This window comes from Poecilia reticulata, chromosome 19 (assembly GCF_904066995.2).
Source record: "Poecilia reticulata chromosome 19, P_reticulata-male-v2, whole genome shotgun sequence".
NCBI classification, from domain to species: Eukaryota; Metazoa; Chordata; class Actinopteri; order Cyprinodontiformes; family Poeciliidae; genus Poecilia; species Poecilia reticulata.
This window is the reverse complement of record NC_088848.1, coordinates 15,832,451-15,850,969: the sequence shown is the minus strand read 5'-3', so window position 1 is coordinate 15,850,969 and position 18,519 is coordinate 15,832,451. Positions and strand designations below refer to the sequence as shown.

The following is an 18,519-nucleotide window of genomic DNA, read 5'->3' as shown; positions in this document are numbered from 1 at the left end:
CAGAATGAAAAACACGTTACGATAACCCTCAGATTGAAAAAGAAATGCCTCGACATTGTTTTTTAAGTCAGAGATAAAGAAGATCATTGTCACCATTTCTTTCTGCTCGCTGTTCATCGATCCCCGCTGAAGAACATCTGCGGCCAGCTGTGGCTGCAGGAGGAACATGTGGCTGAGCATGTCTAATCTGGCTGCAAAATACTTTGCGGCTGCCATGATCCAAGCAGGAGAGAGATCAGGAGCAGCTCCCATGGACATCTGAAGCTCCGTCAAACAGCCCTGTATGGCTCTGATAAACACCTGCGCATGACATGTACGATCAGTACAGGTACACATGTCCTAGTCAAAGCAAATATCCTCTTCAGACAAAAACTTTGTGTTGTAAAGCCACTTCACAGTGATCTATGACACAAAGAAGGCTACTAAGCTTAATGGATGAGACAGAAAAAACTTATCACCTTAAGGACGTAAAAATGTTTAGAAACTAGTTAGATTTTCTTTCTTATTTCTAAATGACTTGACTCTCAGATATAGTTGTAGGTTGTTTCATTAAGCCCTAACACCTTGCTTTGACAGCAGATCATCAAAAACTTGGTATCAAGCTTGAAAAAACAAACAAACCCTGAAGAACTACTGATCAAAGCTGCTGCGTGGATGGAAAATAGAAAATTAGTTCTATTATGTGACAAAACTGTTTAAAACATGTTTAACTCAGCTGCGTTTCCACTGACTTTATAATTGCAAAAATTGGAATTACAAAAATAAAAGCATTTCATGGAAACGTGCCAATTTAAAAAAAAAACATGTTTTTATAAAAGTCTTTGCACTATGATGAGTTGGTTTTTTTGGCTGTATTAAAATGATTTTGCAAAACACTTTTTCCCATCACACGAGTCACGTGATGGGAAAAAAAATGCTACTACTGGCAGAAAAGACAAAGAAGATGACAGGAAGTAGTAGGAGGACAGTGGCAGCACAGCATGTTTTGTAACGGCTAATTGCATTAACAAACGTAGTCATGTGTGATTTTAATTGTGCTTCTTATTTAATGGAAACACCGTAATTGCGAAATCATGCTTTTTCAGCAAAGTTTTACATACATTCGTAATGGAAACGCAGTTACTGATTTTTCTTTTGGTTTAAATCAAGATATGACATCTCAACAAGTGAAAATCTCTGAACCTTGAGTTCGTCCTTGGACTTTATCTTCAAAGAGAGCAGCAGGAAGTCCTGCAGGAACAGACGACCATATTCCCATCGCTCCTCCTCAGAAAGCTGTTGGAGGTGATGGCCCGGTCCGCTACTGGAGAAGCTGCTCACAAACTGGAGAATCCTCTCCGTGCTTCCTTCTTTAGACACTGTAGAGCAGATACAAATCAGATCACAAAATATTTCTAAATATCTGATTAAGAGCTGGCCTCAAACCTGGCATGAACTCGGACTCCTCCCACAGGCTGTCCAGGTTCATTTTAATGATCCAGCTGAACGGAGCCGAGCACGACTGCTGCTCACTGTCCAACAGGAAGTAGTGCTGCACCAGAACCTCCTGGTCTGAGTCGCTGGGAAATGCAATCAAAGAAATGTTTTTATTTTAACAATAAATTCCTCCGGTTAAATAAAGCAGGGCAGCCACTCACAGAGGACCAGAGTGAGTAAGGACCTTAGTGTAGCCTGTAAAAGACAAATCATCCAATCGGTACCTTGGATTTGATGGAGGTGGCAGGTATAAAACCTGTGAGTCAGCCAGGATGTCCATCCAGAGCTTCACAAGACCCGGACTGAGTCTGCTGTCAGCAGAGAGCAGGTCCAGATTGGAGTACCGATCGATCACCTCCAAGATGCTGGCCAGCACCGGTGTCACGGTGGACTGGAGGCAGCGCCACAGGGTGTGCCTTCACACACACAGAAAACACGCAGGTCATTAAAGTAAATACTTAACATTACACTTAAAACCTCAAAGTTTTACCAACAATGCTACATTAGCATAAATAAAAGATGAAAACCTTAAGAGACTTTAAAATTTCAAGTCTAATTTTACTACATACAGTTTATGTTTTGCGTAAAATGCAAATTCTTGCTTTATATAATAACCTACTGACATTTCCACCAATTCCCGAACAAAAACAATACCAACTCGAGCACTTATTTGCAGAAAATTCGGGTAAAAGTGATCACCTAATCAATGCCTTACTGAGTAGAATGATGTGTCTTCGTGTTGGGATCCAATAGACTGAACAGAAAACTTTGTCAATCATGTAGAGATGCTGGTTTCAGCTCAACATAACTGCAGTGTATCATCTCCTACTCTTCTGATTGGGCTTCAGGAGTGGAAATAATAGTTTCATTTCAACTCAATTCAATAACACTTTATTAATCCCAAAGGGAAATTAAATGTTGTTGTAACTCAAATTACTCAAGATTCTTTAAAGAGTTATTGTAGACGGTGATGGACGCGGGCAGGAAGGATATCCTGTAGCTGTCTGTATTACAGCAAATTTGAAGAAGCCTCTGACTGAAGATACTCTGTTTTTGTGTGACAGTTTCATTAAGAGAATATTCAGGGTTGCCCTTTCTTTATTTTATGTAAAATACTTCCCTGTAACAATTTGCAAATGTTTTTCTTATTAGGCATTAGTATCTATCCGCTGGTTTCATTTTTAGTTGAACAGATTCACAGTTTTGAGCAAAGACATATTAACACACAGAATCTTTCAAAATCAGAATTTAAGAACAAATATTAAAACTTGTAATTTGCAGCCATATTTGTAAGTAAAAATTGTTATTATGTTTAATTGAGCTCATTGTCTAGATTAGTTTTTTTGTTTTGAGATGCATCAAACATTACCTCAGAGTTCCTCCTTCCTGCAGAGCCCGGCGTTTCTTTGCCTCTTTGCTAACCCACTCTTTAGGAGCGGCCATCAATTCTTCTCTCTGGGCCAGAGTCTCAGCCAGCCGACTCAACAGGACCCTCTGGAAGCGAGCTTCAGGAAACACCAGAGTTGGATCAGAACCGACAAGCAACAAAACCTGGGATCATTTTGTTTTGTTGGCCAATCAGTGTGAACAATAAATCCATCAGAAGTGTACCTGATGTGGAGTTTTGATCGATTGACAGGTGCGTCAGCAGGATGTGCATTCGCTGCAGGCCCCTCGATGTCAGATTGTCTGGGTCTCTCAGCAAACCCGCAGCTTTTTGGATACAGGAACGGACTAGAGACGGGCTGTGAAGGTGTGCTCTCTCCACCTGCACAGAGAAGCAGGCATAAAGTAATCATAAAAAAAATACAAACTATAGTTTTATTTTAAACTACTTAGATATAATCTTACTTTTCTGTCGTCTTCTGAGTCGTTTATTAAACTCATTCCTTCACTGTCGTTCTGATTTTCTGTTCAAAATAAAAAAAAGCTTTCATCTACATTGTATTTCAGTCTAAATGAAGTAATGTGCTAAAGTGGAAAAGTAATGATGTATGGATTACAAAACCTTTCAAAAATAAAAATCTGAAAAATCTGTTTCATGTTCAGACTAGACAGAGGGAATATATCAGCATCAATATTAAAATCTCGTCAAAATTAAAAAATGGATTTTAATGGCAATTCTGTACTTCACTGCACAATACAATATCATTTACAAATTAATCTACCTATCCACCATTGTCCCTGATTGATTTGTTATTTTGTGCATCTCTAGTGAATTCTGGCTGAAATTGGTGTCACTGGATTTTATTTAGGAGCATCGGGGTAAAGGAAAGTGAAAATGCTGAAGGAGTTTCAGTACTTTAAAAAGGAACTGCAAGTTTTTATATTTCTAAAAGCTGTGAATTTTCTAGGTAAAATAGTTGTCCCTAAGTTAAATTTTCTGTAGCATCAAAAATTCTTTAGAATCTCAGTGATATTAAATGTAAAATATGGAAAGGCTGAATGTAAATATTTAGGACAAGAGTAAAGTATTTAAAGGTAACAACAGCTAAAAAGCATTTTGTAAGTAAGCAGCACAAAACCTCACAGCCTCAAATTTCAGTGAAATATAATCTTAGTTGGATCACATTTAAACTTTCTAAAATAAACTGAAGATTATTAAAACCAAATTCAAGATTTTGTTTGAGAACTTATACCAGGATTTTAATAAGTGTTTGTTTAGTGGTTTTAGTCTTTGAAAACTATGGATCTTTTAAAATAAGACTTTAAAATATTTATCTGTTCTTCACGGTTCTGTTATAATACACAATAATTATTGGCCTGGATTTAAATTTAATTTGTAAAACAAAATGATAACTAAAGCCCAGCTGGTGTTTCGTACCTTGCAGTGCAGGTTTGAGCAAGGCGCTGATGAGCGTTCCGCAGAAATCTGACAGATTCAGACTCATGTCTTCTGAATCCCTCAGGTCATCGATGTGAACCGAATGCCAGAATCCTATGAAGGAATCACACAAAATAAGCTTTCAGTGTGTTGTTAACAACACAACAGGGACACTGCCTTCACAACCTCCGTCCTTCTGGTCCTCACCTCCTTGGAAACCAATGTACCGAGACTGGCTCGGAATCCTTGAGACCTTCACAATGAAGATCACCCAACACATCTGAACGTCCATTGAAGCCATGTAATTCATGGTGCAGTACCTGTTGGCGTTAATACTCATTAACACACCTGGCAAGTCAAACGTCCACTCTGCTTAGTAAAGAGGAGGCCCGTACTTTGCTGAAGCGATGAGCTCGTCGCTGCACTGGGATTCCTCCAGGTCCATCTGGATGATCAGAAGGTGGAGCGAGCTGCCAGCGTATTGGAGGAACGTCCTGACACACAAACACAGAAAAGCTATTTATGCTACTTTACATAGAAAGAAACAAACTGAGGTTAACTCCTGAATTCACCCAGTTATTTTGAGAACATGTAAGATCAATTAAGCTTTTCAGAATGAGACATCAACAATATATCCAACACTCAAGACATACATTTCTAAATAGTGTAGCCTGGGTTTATAAAACATAACAGGCAGGTGTCAGACAATTTTTTATTTTTGGTTATGGTATCTTCAGATTTTTGCTAATAGTTTGATCGCATGCATAAAAATATGAAAGATGCATGACTCAGTCTGTTTTACCGTATTTTTTTGCAGAAAGAGACTTCAGTGTCAAACTGGTGGAGTGACAGCAAGAGGATCCTGTCTGTATGAAGTCCTAGCGCAGGGGCTACACCCCTTACATCTAATTTTGTCAGCAAGCTGGAAAATGTTGTGATCTATAAAAAAAGAACATAGAGCAAAGTGCAGTCAAGAGTTTTTGTGAAGTCTAAAGGGAAGAGTGACGTTGGAGATGAGATTTCAGCCTTACCTCCAGGAACTTGCTAGAGTCCTGGTGTGTGTTCAAACAAGCTCCCAGAAAATCTCGGAGTGAGTGGTGATGTTGCTGCTGGAAGTACAATCTCTGAAGTTTCTCTTTGTCCTGATTAGATAAATCTGAGTATTTGAGCCTCACAACAGCATCTGGGGTGGCACAGTTTAACAACAAACTTTTCGCCAAGCTGAAGACCTCTTCCTCATTTTCTCTGGCAGACTCGTCATTTTCTGTCTCCATCAGCTCTTCATTTTCCAACATTTCTCTATCATCCCCAACTTCACTGGATTCATCATTCTTATCCATTTTTTCAGTTTCTTGCTCAATGTCCATTGCATCAACAAACTTGTTGGGCTCCATCTCAACCACTTGGTCCTGGTCATCTGGCTCAAGTGTTTTTGGTTTGTCCTCTTCCTCCTGTTCTTCTCCCTTGTCAAAAGCAGTTTGTTGTCTCTTTTCTAGGGCTTGCAACAAAGCACTGGCACATGCATCACCGTGGAAGCCAATGAAAATGTCAGAGGGCTTGAAATCATCAATGGCCTCTCCAGAGAATGCCTTTACCCACTCTCTCAGTTTGTTGAGAACGCGGTGCTGCCATGCCTCCAGATCGGTGCTCCGATCCACTCTGTGTTTTTCCAGCCTGTTGATGAGGGGAACTGGGAAGTGCTCATACACCTTCTTCTGGTCTTCCACCACAACCAACCGGAAGTTTGTATGAACACGGCATTTTATTCTGTGGGAGCCGAGACCCAGATCAACATACTGCTGCTTACTGAGGTAAACGTAGTACTGGTTCAAGGCATCGTAAAGGCTTTCGTAGAGATTTTGCATGTTAAGGAGGATGACAGTTCTTCCGGTCTCCATGCAGGTTTTTACTCGGTTGACATTCCTGCATATTTGGGCGTATTCCTGGTCTTTTGGAAATCCTGAGCCAAAGATGATTTCGGGTGGTGGATAGTCTCCTTTTGCAAAGACCTGTTGCTGAAGGATATGCAGAGCTGCATTGTTTGTGGTCAGCAACAAGAGATAGCGGCTCTCCTCTCTGGTCCCATGATCAAGATTCCTTAATATCATCTGCAAGGTTCTTGGTCTGGGAATTTCAGTCAGATCTTGCAGGACGTCTTGGAAAAATATGACTGGGTCAAAGCTGTCCGGCTGTCCACTGAAGTTACGTAGGATGACCTCTACAAGTTGCTCACCATTTGGCTCTTGTTGTGTGGCCTTGACTGCAGCAAACAGCATTTTGACCAGGCTGTAGTAATCCCTCAGGCCAAAGAACTGATTCTTTGAGGTCTCATTGCAGATATTTAAGAAGGCCTTGGCCAATGATGGAAAGAGATGTTTTATTTTCAGAAGAATCTGCTTGGAAGATGAACAAATGCCACTGGCAGTCTCCACAAGTTCATCCTCACTTGGGTCCCACCTGGACACGAATATTCCTCGGTTCATCTTTGCTGGGTCAAGAGCCCAGTTGGAGATGCCAACAAACCCGACTTTCATGTGTGGATCTGGCTTGTCATTGTCAATGCATCCATCCTCCAGCAGAGGATGAAGTGTCTTTAGTGGCATCTGTGGAGAATCTTCTGCTAGTCCTATCTCATCTAACACCACCACTGACACATACTCCTCCATATTTTTGTCCTTTTGGAAACGAGCACAGTTCCTGAATGTTCCTATGATGCCTTCTGGACTTGAGTGAGGGCTGCATTGGAAAGAGACCATGTGGACTTGTTTCAGTTTCTTAAATAGCTGACAGTGGGAGTTCTGGCCCTGCATGGCATCAGCGACAACAGTTTTAGCAAGAGACTTGGAGCTGCCTGGTTTGCCGACCAGAAACAGTGGGATCCTCAGTTCTATGCAGACCACCATGAGAAACACGTTCTCTTTGAGTGCAATGTTTTTGGCAATGGTCTCCCTTGTCTGAACATTCTGGAGAAAGAGGTCTTGACAGGATGAAATCTCCTCTTGCAATGCTGGAACACGGTTCACAGGTCTTGGAAAGTACCCGCAAATTTCTTCCAGGTAGTCGTCTTTGGCTACAAGAGATGGGTAGTAGCATACTCCAACAGCTAAGATCAAGCACTTCAGGGCTCTTTGATCATCACTGAGATTAGCTATGTTGGTGAAAATGTCTTGACTGTGTTGGTAAAACCAAACTAACACTTTCATGGACCTCTCTACATCTCTCAGACTTACAAAGCTACATTCATTTTTCCGACTTCTCATGTATTTCTGGGAGGCAGCCAGTACATCTGAAATGATCCTTTTGCACGATGCTGGCAAACGGTGATCGGAAACTTTCTTCTGGACAATCTGTTTGATGTAGGAAAGCTCAGTTGAATCACTCAACTGGCCAAAGTCCCACACCAAAGACACCATGCTTGGAGGCAGAGGGTGAACTCTGTACACCAGCTGCCTCAAAGGGACTTTGCCAAGTCGGTCTTCGGTTTCGTTTGCCTTCACTCGGTATCCCAGTCCTGCACGTTCCAAACGTTCCACCATTTCCGGTGAGTGTTTCCTGTACGGATTGCAAGCAGCTATTATTTTTAGGCCACTTTCTGGCCTCAGAGGTTCTCCCTTCATTGTTTGGTCACACAGGATTTCCTTGATGGCAAAAATTGCCTCTGTGGTGTTGGCTTCGTCAAAGAACAAAATGGTATCAAGGTTGTGCTGCTGCTGATTTTTGTGGGCAAGAACCTCAGCCTCCCGCACCTTTCTATAAATCATTTCTGCTGTGGTTCCACCATGTACTTTAACAAGAACCATGTTCTCTATTGGTCTTTCCTCTCTTTGCAAAGTACAGAGGAAACGGACCAGTCTGGTTTTTCCACAGCCAGTCTCACCCATGATCACAACTGGGATGCCACATCGGAACCTCATGTGTATGGCCAACATCTTCATCACATTGTCTGCCGTGAGCTCGTAGGTTGGGTCTGGATCAAAGTTTCTGTCCATGATTCCTCTGGTTGCACCAACAACACAAGAAATTCTTTTGATTTTGTCTGACCGGGGCAGCTCGTCAAAGTCCTCGGTAAGCGAAATCCTTTGTCGTTGCAAGCCATTGAAAAGTTCCAGTGACATCACGTTCTCTATGAGAACCTCATTGCTGTGAGGATCAACTGCCCTGAGTGTGTTTCGTCTTTGACAGATCTGCACATTAAAGCCAAGGAAAGACATTGAGGAATGGTCAGCATTGAAGAAAATATACGGATGTGATTCATTCTCCCATCGCTTTCGAATTGACAGACGAGTAAGAAGGTCTTCTTCTAGATTGTTTTCAATGTGAAGAGAGGGGCTTTCATCAGATGTGTTTAGAGACGGCGAGGCGAAATCTCTTGCCATGTGAATCATGAACTTCACAATGAAGTCCTTAAAGCCTGGCAGATGGTCAGCAAGGAAGTCTGGATCACAGAAAACGGAGACTTCACAGTCTTTCAGCTGCACATTGAGGAACCAGGAGAAGTTCTTCAGTTCACCCCAAGATGGATTTTTCATGCCACAGTGATGAAGCAAGAGACGAAGGCAGTCTCTGGGATCCCCAACTCTGGATCCTTTCTGATAGTTAAATCGATCCAGACGCTGATTCTGGGAGTAGAGTCTTAAGTATTGATAGGGCCTTTGAATTCCCTCGCTGGAAAACTCCTGTTCGTCTACAAGTGGATCAAATCTGTTTTGCCTTGTACTGCCCAACAGCTGCATAACTTCTTTTGGAGCTTTGCAATGAATGGTGGGCAGAATTTCCAGAAGTCCGACCTTCATCTAAAGAATCAAATTGGTGACATAATTAATACGTAACATGCAATAGTCTATGTTAAAAGAAGAAAAACATTGAATAGATCTGAAAGACATATTTTGCAAACGAAACTGCAAGTTTGATTCTGTAATTATTAGAGATCCGCTGATCCAATATTAATATCTATATTGGTTCCGAAATTGAAAAATAATTATAGATTGGATTCTAGATTGAATATTGGCGACAATGTGCCCAATCTAATCCAAGAGGTAATTATGTATCAGCATTTAACTTTATAGTCTATGACAGAAATGTTCTGCAGGAACAGGCTTCAGATTGCATCTATTCCAAGATACCAAAAACAATTCCTACCTCTTTTGCCTGGTTTTGATGGTATGTGATTGCTTTCTGAACTTCCACTGTGATCAGATGAGCCTTATTCTTTCTCCACAACACGCCATGGCTGTCGCTCAAACAGCCCAGAACCAACAGACGGAACAGAAGCTCCTCCAAACCTGAGCGAACCTGAACGGGGGAAAAAAGTCGGGGCTTTCAGCCAACAACCAAACGAGCTGTCCGACTGTGTAAAACATGGCTACTCACGCCAGCTGGGTCAATATGAAGAAGAACAGGGTCCTGCTCTCTGAGCTGAGACAGTCTCTCTGTCAGAGTGTTAACCAACGAGTCAACGTCCACGCTCGCCTCGATCAGACGGATCCTCACATGTTTCGCTCTCGGAGATTTCTGCTGGAACTTCTCAAACAAATGCTTCACGTAAAGGGACTTTCCTGTCATGTGGAAAATACTGATGTCAATATATATTTTTTATTAACCCTGTTAACTGAAGCCATCTCACTGCTGGAAGCAGATAGAAAACATTGCTCACCAACTGCAGGGCGTGCAGATGACACCATCCAGACAGAGAGCTGATCTGGAGAAACCAGAGCGACTGGGTCTTGGGACAAGGTGCTTAGGGTGAAGTGATGACGAAGGTACTTTCTAGCACTCTCCTCTCTTAGATTCATGCCAGTCTGCACTTTGTAGTTGCTGAAGTAAGACGGGACACATCTGTGCTGGTGCACAACAGGACTGACTATCACCAAACGATAATGCGGGCCGGCACTTCTCTCTAGACCTTCGTAGAGCTCCACCAAGGCTTCGCTGGCTTCATATCCCAGCACACCAGGATTAACCAGAGAATAGATCTTCTCACATTTTTCTCTAGAGACTTGACAGAGAGCTCTGCGCAGGAAGATCTCCACCTCTTCTCTGGTGGTTTGCTCCCTGCAGACCAGAACCTCGTCAGAAGACGGCAGTGGTTGCTCTGGACTCTCCATGTAAAAAGACAGAGTGGTGGTGAAAACCTCAGCGCTCGGACAGAGGACAAGGTTCGGCTTCCCCACCTGGAGTCCCGGTGGGAGATTTCTGATCATGTGGAGCGAATTTGTCTCAGACAAGCACTCCAGGAGCTGAGCAAGGGTCAGGATGTCCAGGGACGCCTCAAGATACTGGGACATGTTTCCCTTGAACCGCCTCTTGAGGTTATCAAGCCTGCCCCCATTTACATCATCATCTTCTTCTTCTTCATCTGTTGAAAACTGCATTAAATCATGATCTTCTCCCAGGTCTTCTTCTGCATGCTTGGATGCGGCTGTTGTGACATCCATGACAGCTTCACAAAACTCCTCCTCATCGTCAGAGTCTTCATCATCCTGTGAGCTCATGCTCACTGCGTTATAGTAAGCAACCCTGACGTCATTCACCGTGCACTGAGGCTTTATGGGAAAAAGCAGATGCCACAGCTGCTGAGGAACGGATGTCTGATGTTGACACACCTTGTGTATCCAGTGGCACAGGTACACCAGCTGCTCCGAGGTGAAGTGGTTCAACAAGCTGAACCTGGAACGCATCTCGCTGATGAAGGCGCACCACTCTTTGTGGCACAAATCCATCGACCGAGCCAGTTTCCGCAGCTGCTCTGTCACCTCGCCGCTGTACAGCGTCTGCTCGCCGCTGAGGGACAGGAAGGTGATGCTGATGCATGGCTGCTGCAGTGGGCAGCAGTGGACCTCAGCAGACCAGTCCCTGAAGAGCATGTTGCCAGATGTTTGCATTTGCAGAAGGATCGATCCAACTCTCTGAACTCCCTGGAAAACCTGAAAAACACAACACCATGTGTGTAGAAACGTTGGACAGACAATTTACATTTTCATAAAGTAAGTAAAAGCAATATGGAAATAATTAGAGCTTAATTTTTCTTATTTTAATCTTGGTGGCGTCATATCATACACATATTTCATACTATAAGCAAACATGTTTTCTTTACATTTCAATTTGTGGAACAAAAAAATACAAAATTGCTTTTTGGGGGAAAATATTTAGAGTAATCAAGTGATGTAACAATGTGATGCATGTTTGCAGCTGTTTGTCATGATATGACTGAGCTGAACATGTTATGTTGGTCTGAACTAATTAAATCAAAATTGAATAATTAATTTAAAACAAGAAGAAAATAGATCAGAGTTTGTGTTTTGTGGGTTTTTATTCTCTAATAAAGATCTAATTGTAACGCTAAAAGTCTCTTACCTCTGTGAATCTGTTGACCTGTTCTCTGCCGTGTTCCCCTTTAGACGACATCAGCATTAGCTTGTTCTGAAGCTCCAGCAGATCTTCAAGCTTGTAGCTTTTCACCTCATTTCCTGCTTTTACTGTTACCAGAACCATATTTTGAAGACATCTCTGAAAATGGATAAAATCGGTCAGAAAACGTCTCAAATCCAGCTTGAAAGTGTTTTAACGAGGACTGGCCTTTTACCTTCTCTGTTTTTTTACTTGACCATCCAACGTGATAAACTCCATGCGTGTTGATGGAGGAAGCGAGCGAGAGCGAAGACTGCTCCACAGAGCCGTGCGTCTCCTTCAGAGCCTTCAGCCAGTTCAGCAGTCGAGTCGACTCTCTCTGAAAGACAAATCCAGTACCATCAACGTCATCGCTAACCCAGAACCTGAACTTAACCAGCCCGTGTCCAGTGCTGTGAAAAAGTTTCAAACCCACCCGATTTACATCCAAGGAGCTTGACTTTTATGGGAATGCTTAAAGAAGATTAAATTAAAAGATTTCAAGCTTTTTTTGGTTTGTTTACTTTTTTTAATCTCTGCGAAGTTGGCTGCTATGTCAAGATGCTATGCTAGTTGTTTTCCTCAGCTCACTTTTCCAATACTTTCAGAAAGATAACTTTAATTAAAAGCAACCGAGTACCCTTCTTTTAACAGGTTAGGATAGGCCTACACAAAACATGTTCATTACATTTTTGTACAAAATCCTTCTCGAATAATGAGATTTCAGTCTGCTCAGTTTGCGCTCCTTTCAGAATGAGTTGTTTTAGGGCCTTTTGTTACTTTAAATTAAAATAAGCTGTCATATTCCCCAACTCAACGCCAACACTCGCATGTGAAAATGGCTGCAAACAGATGTGCAATAACACAACTGTACATCTTTGAAAAGCAGACGTAGAGCCTCCTGCGCAACCAACAAGAATGCAGCAAGTGGTTTCTGGATGGTAGATCGACAACAAAACACTTGTCTTTTCAAGCAACCATTGTACAAATTAGTTCAAAATAACCCTGGAGCTCGGCTTTGGTTGCTAGGTGATGGGCAGGGCTTTGGAGGGATTGCTAGGTAACTGTGCAGTGTCCGTCACATGTGACTTAACAATTTGAAAATTTTTTAAAACGGCTCATTTCACAGACACCAAACAACATGAACTTATTACCAGAAAACAACCGGGTGTGTTATGTTTTTCTTGTTGTTGTTTGTGAAGCAATTGTGCAATGAGAATTTTGCACAATGGACCCCTTTAGAAAAACAACAGACTTTACAAATTGCTAAAGAAAGTTAAGGTCTGTGAAGTGAAAATCAGTACCAGCTTGTCAGGGAGCTTCTCGTCTCTGCTCTGGGCGTCCCACACCTGCTGAGCACACGTCATGAACTCCTGGAAGCCGGTCTGAGGGAGGAGGGAGTAGAGCAGGGGGCCGTATCCCATCACCGCATCATGAAAGCAAGCCACCTGGTCAATCTCCGTATCGTTTTCTCCAGCAGATATCGAAGCTAGCTCGACATAAACTTTGACATCGCTCATCGCTGGAAAATGGGCACAACAGAGAGAAGCACCACTTATAGTTGCTTCTTTCAGGGCTAGTCTGAAAAATGTAAGAAATTGTGTTTATTATGGGGTCGACCTACTTCTGAGATTCTCTCTGACCCAGCTGATCAGAGGTTGGCTTTTCAGAAACTCTTCCAAACACGCAGTGTGTTCCTTGGTGACGGCGGAGAGCTGCTGCCTGGCATGAAACATGTCGTCAGTGAGAGACCCCAGGACCCGCTGCTTAAAGCTGTCTTCATCCTGAAGAGGAGACAACGATGAAAATGAGTCACTTAACTGCAAACCTCCATCTGTTGAATAAAGAAACTATACAAAATTACCATGGCTGACTTCATTTTATTGTAACAGATAGTTGTAAAACACTAAAACCAAACCATACACACCAAATAAGGCCTTGCATGTACAGTTTCATTAAACATTAAAACCATTAAAAACGTCACAGTAGAGTCAGCATATTTTTCTAGGATAAATGACGACAAAAGCAGCTCAGCCTTAAACCATAACCATAAAAACATGTTCACTAACATGCAGGATTTCAAAACATGATCTCAAATGTAAAAGATAGGAAATCTATTATACAAGGTTCCTACACATTCTTATTCAAGAAACCTTTCCTTTCCTGACTGAAAAAATATCAACAAAGCAAATTCACAGTTAAATGTCATGTGGAGCATTTAGATTGTTACCAGTTGCCTGAGGGAGCTAATTTCGTTGAAGTTTCCGGAAAGCCCCGTCCGCTCAGCGATTCTCAGGACCGCGCTGGCTGCAGCTGCTGCATCGTGCAGCTGTCTGTACTCCTGGATCTGAAGCAGCCTCGTCTTGACCCAGTCTTTCTCAGCCGTGACTCCTCCTGCCGTGGAGATGACCTCTGACATGAGACCCAGCTCAGTCTCCAGCAGCTTTCCATCACCCTGATCACCGGAGTCCTCTAGCATCTGGTCGAGCTTCCTGAACCTGATGTTTGCCTTAGCAATGCTGACTCCAAGCTGTGAGAACTCCTCCTGCAGGGGCGTCCAGATGCTCTCTGAGATCTGAATTAGAGTCAGCTGAACGGGAGGCGAGGCGGGGAATCTCGATGCTGCAACGGATGCTGCTTGTTTGACCCACGAGGAGAGAATCAGGTTGCTGCGATGCAGTCTGTGCATCTCTGAGGACATTTTCAAGACATTCATACTGATTTTGTACCACAGGACTGGAGGAGGACCAGTCTTCTGCAGCCTTTTTTGTGCATCAACGGCCTGAACAAGCACCAGTTTATTCAGACTCACAGCATGGAGGTCTGCGCTGTGCTGTGCTTCGAGAGTCGACACCTCAGGAACTGATGAATTACAAAAAACACAATGTCAAAAGTTTAATTAAAGATGACAATAACATACGAATGGTGAGTCTGATATACTGACCCGTGATGCTTTCTGTAACCTTCGCCAACATCTTTATCAGTGTATCTATCTCCTGTCTGCGCTGCATGAAAGCATTCAGGTCCTTCTCTCTCTGAGTCAAAACAACGTCAGCGTCAGCAGGAGCCGTCTCAGACTTGGTGTTCTTGTCTGCGGACGAGAGTTTTTCTGAATTAATATTCTGTTTGGGTGAAACTTTAACTTACTATTTACTGGCAGACGCTTACATTGCTGGTAAAGTCGCTTGAACTGCTCTCGGTATTTCAGACACATCTGCAACTGTCCCAGAGACACGCTTCCTTCAAGCAAGGACGCCACCAGAAGACGGACAGCTTCCACACAGCTGTGGACAACCTGTCCCGCCGTGTCGTCCACCTGGACTGACTTCCAAGTGCCTTAAAAACAAAACAACGAGGCTACTGTAAAAAACATGACGACGCAGAGCATAAAACTTTAACACAACGAGAAGAAAATGTTGTGCGATTCAAGTAAATGTCCCACAGTTAGAGAGCAGGAAGTTCACAGCTGACTGAGGATCCAGCAGCTGGAGCACCATGTTGTCTCTGAACCGGGCTGCAGACTCGACCACAACAGCAGACGTGACTCTAGGAGGAAGATCTTTCACCTTCGAGGTCAGAATTCTCATCAAGTCTCCTTCCTTTTCTCTCTGTGATCAGAATTAATATGACTTAATCACTGTTAAAGGTGCAGTTTCTAACTTTTAGAATAAATGTGTTTTTGTTTTTTTTGCATATTTGTTAAAACTGTCACTTTCTGGTGAGCTTCTCTTCCTCCCTCTGCTCCCAGTATGCAGAAATACACCGATTGAGTGCTGTCAATCACGTTTGTGTACACAACGCTCACACTCTCCCTGTTGCTCTCTGCTACGCTACAGCTGGTTCACCACAAAGGAGCCTGCAATGAACGCTAATGCTAGTTAGCATGGCCAACGATGAAGGTGGATAAACAGTTTTTCTGGAAGTTGTTTCTCCACCATTAGCACACTTAGCAGCATGTACACGAGGTTGATTGACAGAGCTAAGACCCTCCTCCTGCCTCTGATTGGTTGTTTCTGAGAAGGAGTGGTGTGTTTCTGCACATCACTATTCCAGCTCAGGTTGATCTTTTCATGGATCATCTGTCTCATATCATACTTTTACAACATAGTGGCAGTTTTAACAAATATGTAAGAAACAGATTTTTAAAATAAAAGTTACACACTGTGGTTTTAAATAGTGTTACGTAAACAGTCACTTTGTGCAGGGTACATGTAAATGTCTAAAAGCCCCAACACACCGGGCCTATGGTCTGTTTCACTTTCGGCCTTCAGGTGGAAAATAATTGATAATAAAACAAGAGCAAACAGTTTTAAATATAGTTTTTACCCAAAGAAAGTTACTGAACAGAATAACTGGCTGTTCTCCAATTTAGTGGGAAATGTGCAGCAAGTAAAAACTGTTGGGATGTGTGAATGCCGCTTATATTCTAATATTACTGGTAATTATTTGCCTGTATTATATAACTTTTAAAAGACCACATTCTGCTCTACTTTATTCAATATTTCTGTCCTTTTCCAAGGAAAAAAAGATTTGCAGCTCCACAAACTGAATAAATCACGATAAATCCCTATCCAGTTGTATACCTGACAGATGGTCTTGACGGCCGAGAGAAACATCTCGTGGAAACAGTTCTGGACAACATGGTGGCTTCTGCCCAAAGCAGCCGCAGGTGAATCCATGCACCAGATCAGCACTTTATCCTCATCGCTGACCTGCACAGAGAGACGTCTCAGGTGAGCAAATTGTTCTCATTTTAGATAGTAAAGAGCATTTTCCTCCCTGTGGACATGCTTACCTCATTTATCCTCTTCTTCAGATCTTTCTGAAGCCGTGTCGCCCAGCTGGAGGAAACGTCTTCAGAAAACCATTCGACCTTCAGCAGCGCGTCCCACAGCTGCTCAGTTAGCACAGAAATGATGGTTCAGATAAACAAAAACTGGCTCAGCAACATGAAAATGAGTTTACTCTAAAGATTAAACTGTATGAAAGCAGTTAAAAACGATGTAGTATTTTTACCCATTAATTTTATTTTGTCATAGAAATAAACACCTAAACTTTTTACAGTTTTTTAATGTTTAATTGGCGACATTAAAATCTTACTAATAAAGTATTGTTCTGTATATTGGACTAACTGCTTGCTAACTTCCAGACCCGGTTTCTGCCTGGTTTTCCATTAAAAAAGAAGAAAATGTATTTATTTTTGTGGAATGGATATTTTCATAATGGAAAATAATGAAAATGTTTTGATTTAGTAAAGATTATATTTTCAAGTGTACAAAAGGAAAAAAAGAGCAAAAATCAGACCTTTAAAGTTGTCAGTGCGATCAATATCCTGTCATTACTTTTAGTTGAAGTTATAAACGTCTGTCCCATTATCCGCCTGTTTTCTACATTTATTGATATTCAGGTGTTTTTGAGAATAGCCTGAAGTTGCATTATTAATTTATCCAGAAAGCATGAGCATAAGAAAAAAAGTATTTTGTTTGTTCATTTTAAAAAGAAGGAGCAGAAGCTTTGCAAGCCAGTCGATTATATCTGATCAGAGCCAATTTACAGTATTTAATATTCTAATTTCTAAATATTTAATTATAACAAAATAACATATCAGTACTGTAATTTTTTACCAGCTATATACCTCAAATTCTTTTGGATAGATGAGTGTTCTTGCAGATACAAGTGGTTTCTGCAGCAGTTCATCTCTCCACTCACTGATCCGCTCCTGCACAGCAAACAGCTTCTCCGCAACTTTCTGCCTGGACGCCTCTTCACCGTCTCTGGACTAAACCCAAACACAAAGGGAATTAATCACAGTCAAAAGATCGGCACTTAGGAGGAAATACAAGTAAAAGATGCATACCTCTCCTCTCAGCTTCATCTCAAGTATCTCAGCCAGTTTCAGCACCAGCTGGAGGGACAAAACCACCGTTTGGTACCACGGAACAATCCGGACAATCTCACATGTGCACTTCAGCACACTGATGCTGCTCTCAAACACTGCCTGCAGGCTCCCAGATTTAGCCAGTCTAATAAAAAAAACAAAAATAAATTTACACGCAGTCCAGCGTTATAAAACCTGAGGGTCTGATGAATATTTATGCACCTGTCCTTCTGTTTATCTGCCTCCATCAGGATGTGGCTCAAAGATTTATCAGCCAGCTGCATGCAAAGATTATCAAGGAAATGTTAGAAATATACAATTTTACCATCAAGGCTCAAATTTTATATTTTCTTACCTTCACATTTGCTTCACATTGATTGAGATCCAATTTATTTCGCAGTCGGTAGAACAGATTCTGGATCAGGTGTTCTACTCCGATTCCAGTCAGGCGGGAAAATTCAGGAAGATCATTAAACGGGATCAGAGCCAACCAGCTCGTCAAGAGCAGAGGCATCTCTGCTGCAGCTGCAGGCAAGTTTTTCTGGATCAGTGAGAGTATCGTCCTGCAACAGAGCAGAACATGTCAAAAGAGATCAAGAAAAGAAATACAGTCAACGTGGGTCTGACAAAAGGACTCACCTCCTTTTGTCAGGGTGGAACTGCACATTTTCTCTGAATCTGATAAAGCCGGTCTCTTTAAGTCCTGACCAGTCGTCCTCCTCAACATTTGGACCAACTTTAGTGGCATCAGCTCCCGGCTGTCTGAGCCTGAAGAGCAGAGGAGGGAGAAGGACGAGCTCCGCCACAACCTTCTGGACACAGAGGTTCATCAGACCCATCACCGTGCTGAGGGACGAAAAAATAGAATAAACAAAATTAGTTCACTAAGTAATAAAGCAAATATAGTAACATTTAAAATCTCTCCAAAAGTGTAAAAAGAAAAATATTACTGCTT

General features: G+C 42.1%; 1 protein-coding gene across 1 annotated transcript in view; it reads right to left on the bottom strand.

The window, feature by feature from the left end:
• Positions 1 to 18,519, bottom strand: part of rnf213b (ring finger protein 213b) — a 36,579-nt gene that overhangs the window by 13,308 nt on the left and 4,752 nt on the right. The window contains exons 8-37 of the mRNA XM_008437512.2: positions 18,204 to 18,410; positions 17,920 to 18,127; positions 17,787 to 17,842; positions 17,544 to 17,709; positions 17,322 to 17,465; positions 16,482 to 16,580; positions 16,270 to 16,398; positions 15,129 to 15,294; positions 14,855 to 15,022; positions 14,631 to 14,777; positions 13,917 to 14,548; positions 13,311 to 13,470; positions 12,991 to 13,208; positions 11,883 to 12,026; positions 11,654 to 11,806; positions 9,954 to 11,223; positions 9,671 to 9,855; positions 9,440 to 9,592; positions 5,332 to 9,093; positions 5,103 to 5,239; positions 4,696 to 4,794; positions 4,508 to 4,620; positions 4,301 to 4,414; positions 3,328 to 3,386; positions 3,088 to 3,244; positions 2,846 to 2,981; positions 1,701 to 1,892; positions 1,426 to 1,559; positions 1,183 to 1,358; positions 94 to 300 (exon numbers count right to left, since the gene is read on the bottom strand). Coding sequence (XP_008435734.2) covers positions 94 to 300; positions 1,183 to 1,358; positions 1,426 to 1,559; positions 1,701 to 1,892; positions 2,846 to 2,981; positions 3,088 to 3,244; positions 3,328 to 3,386; positions 4,301 to 4,414; positions 4,508 to 4,620; positions 4,696 to 4,794; positions 5,103 to 5,239; positions 5,332 to 9,093; positions 9,440 to 9,592; positions 9,671 to 9,855; positions 9,954 to 11,223; positions 11,654 to 11,806; positions 11,883 to 12,026; positions 12,991 to 13,208; positions 13,311 to 13,470; positions 13,917 to 14,548; positions 14,631 to 14,777; positions 14,855 to 15,022; positions 15,129 to 15,294; positions 16,270 to 16,398; positions 16,482 to 16,580; positions 17,322 to 17,465; positions 17,544 to 17,709; positions 17,787 to 17,842; positions 17,920 to 18,127; positions 18,204 to 18,410 — 9,691 coding nt within the window. The remainder of the gene's footprint in view (positions 1 to 93; positions 301 to 1,182; positions 1,359 to 1,425; positions 1,560 to 1,700; positions 1,893 to 2,845; positions 2,982 to 3,087; positions 3,245 to 3,327; positions 3,387 to 4,300; positions 4,415 to 4,507; positions 4,621 to 4,695; positions 4,795 to 5,102; positions 5,240 to 5,331; positions 9,094 to 9,439; positions 9,593 to 9,670; positions 9,856 to 9,953; positions 11,224 to 11,653; positions 11,807 to 11,882; positions 12,027 to 12,990; positions 13,209 to 13,310; positions 13,471 to 13,916; positions 14,549 to 14,630; positions 14,778 to 14,854; positions 15,023 to 15,128; positions 15,295 to 16,269; positions 16,399 to 16,481; positions 16,581 to 17,321; positions 17,466 to 17,543; positions 17,710 to 17,786; positions 17,843 to 17,919; positions 18,128 to 18,203; positions 18,411 to 18,519) is intronic.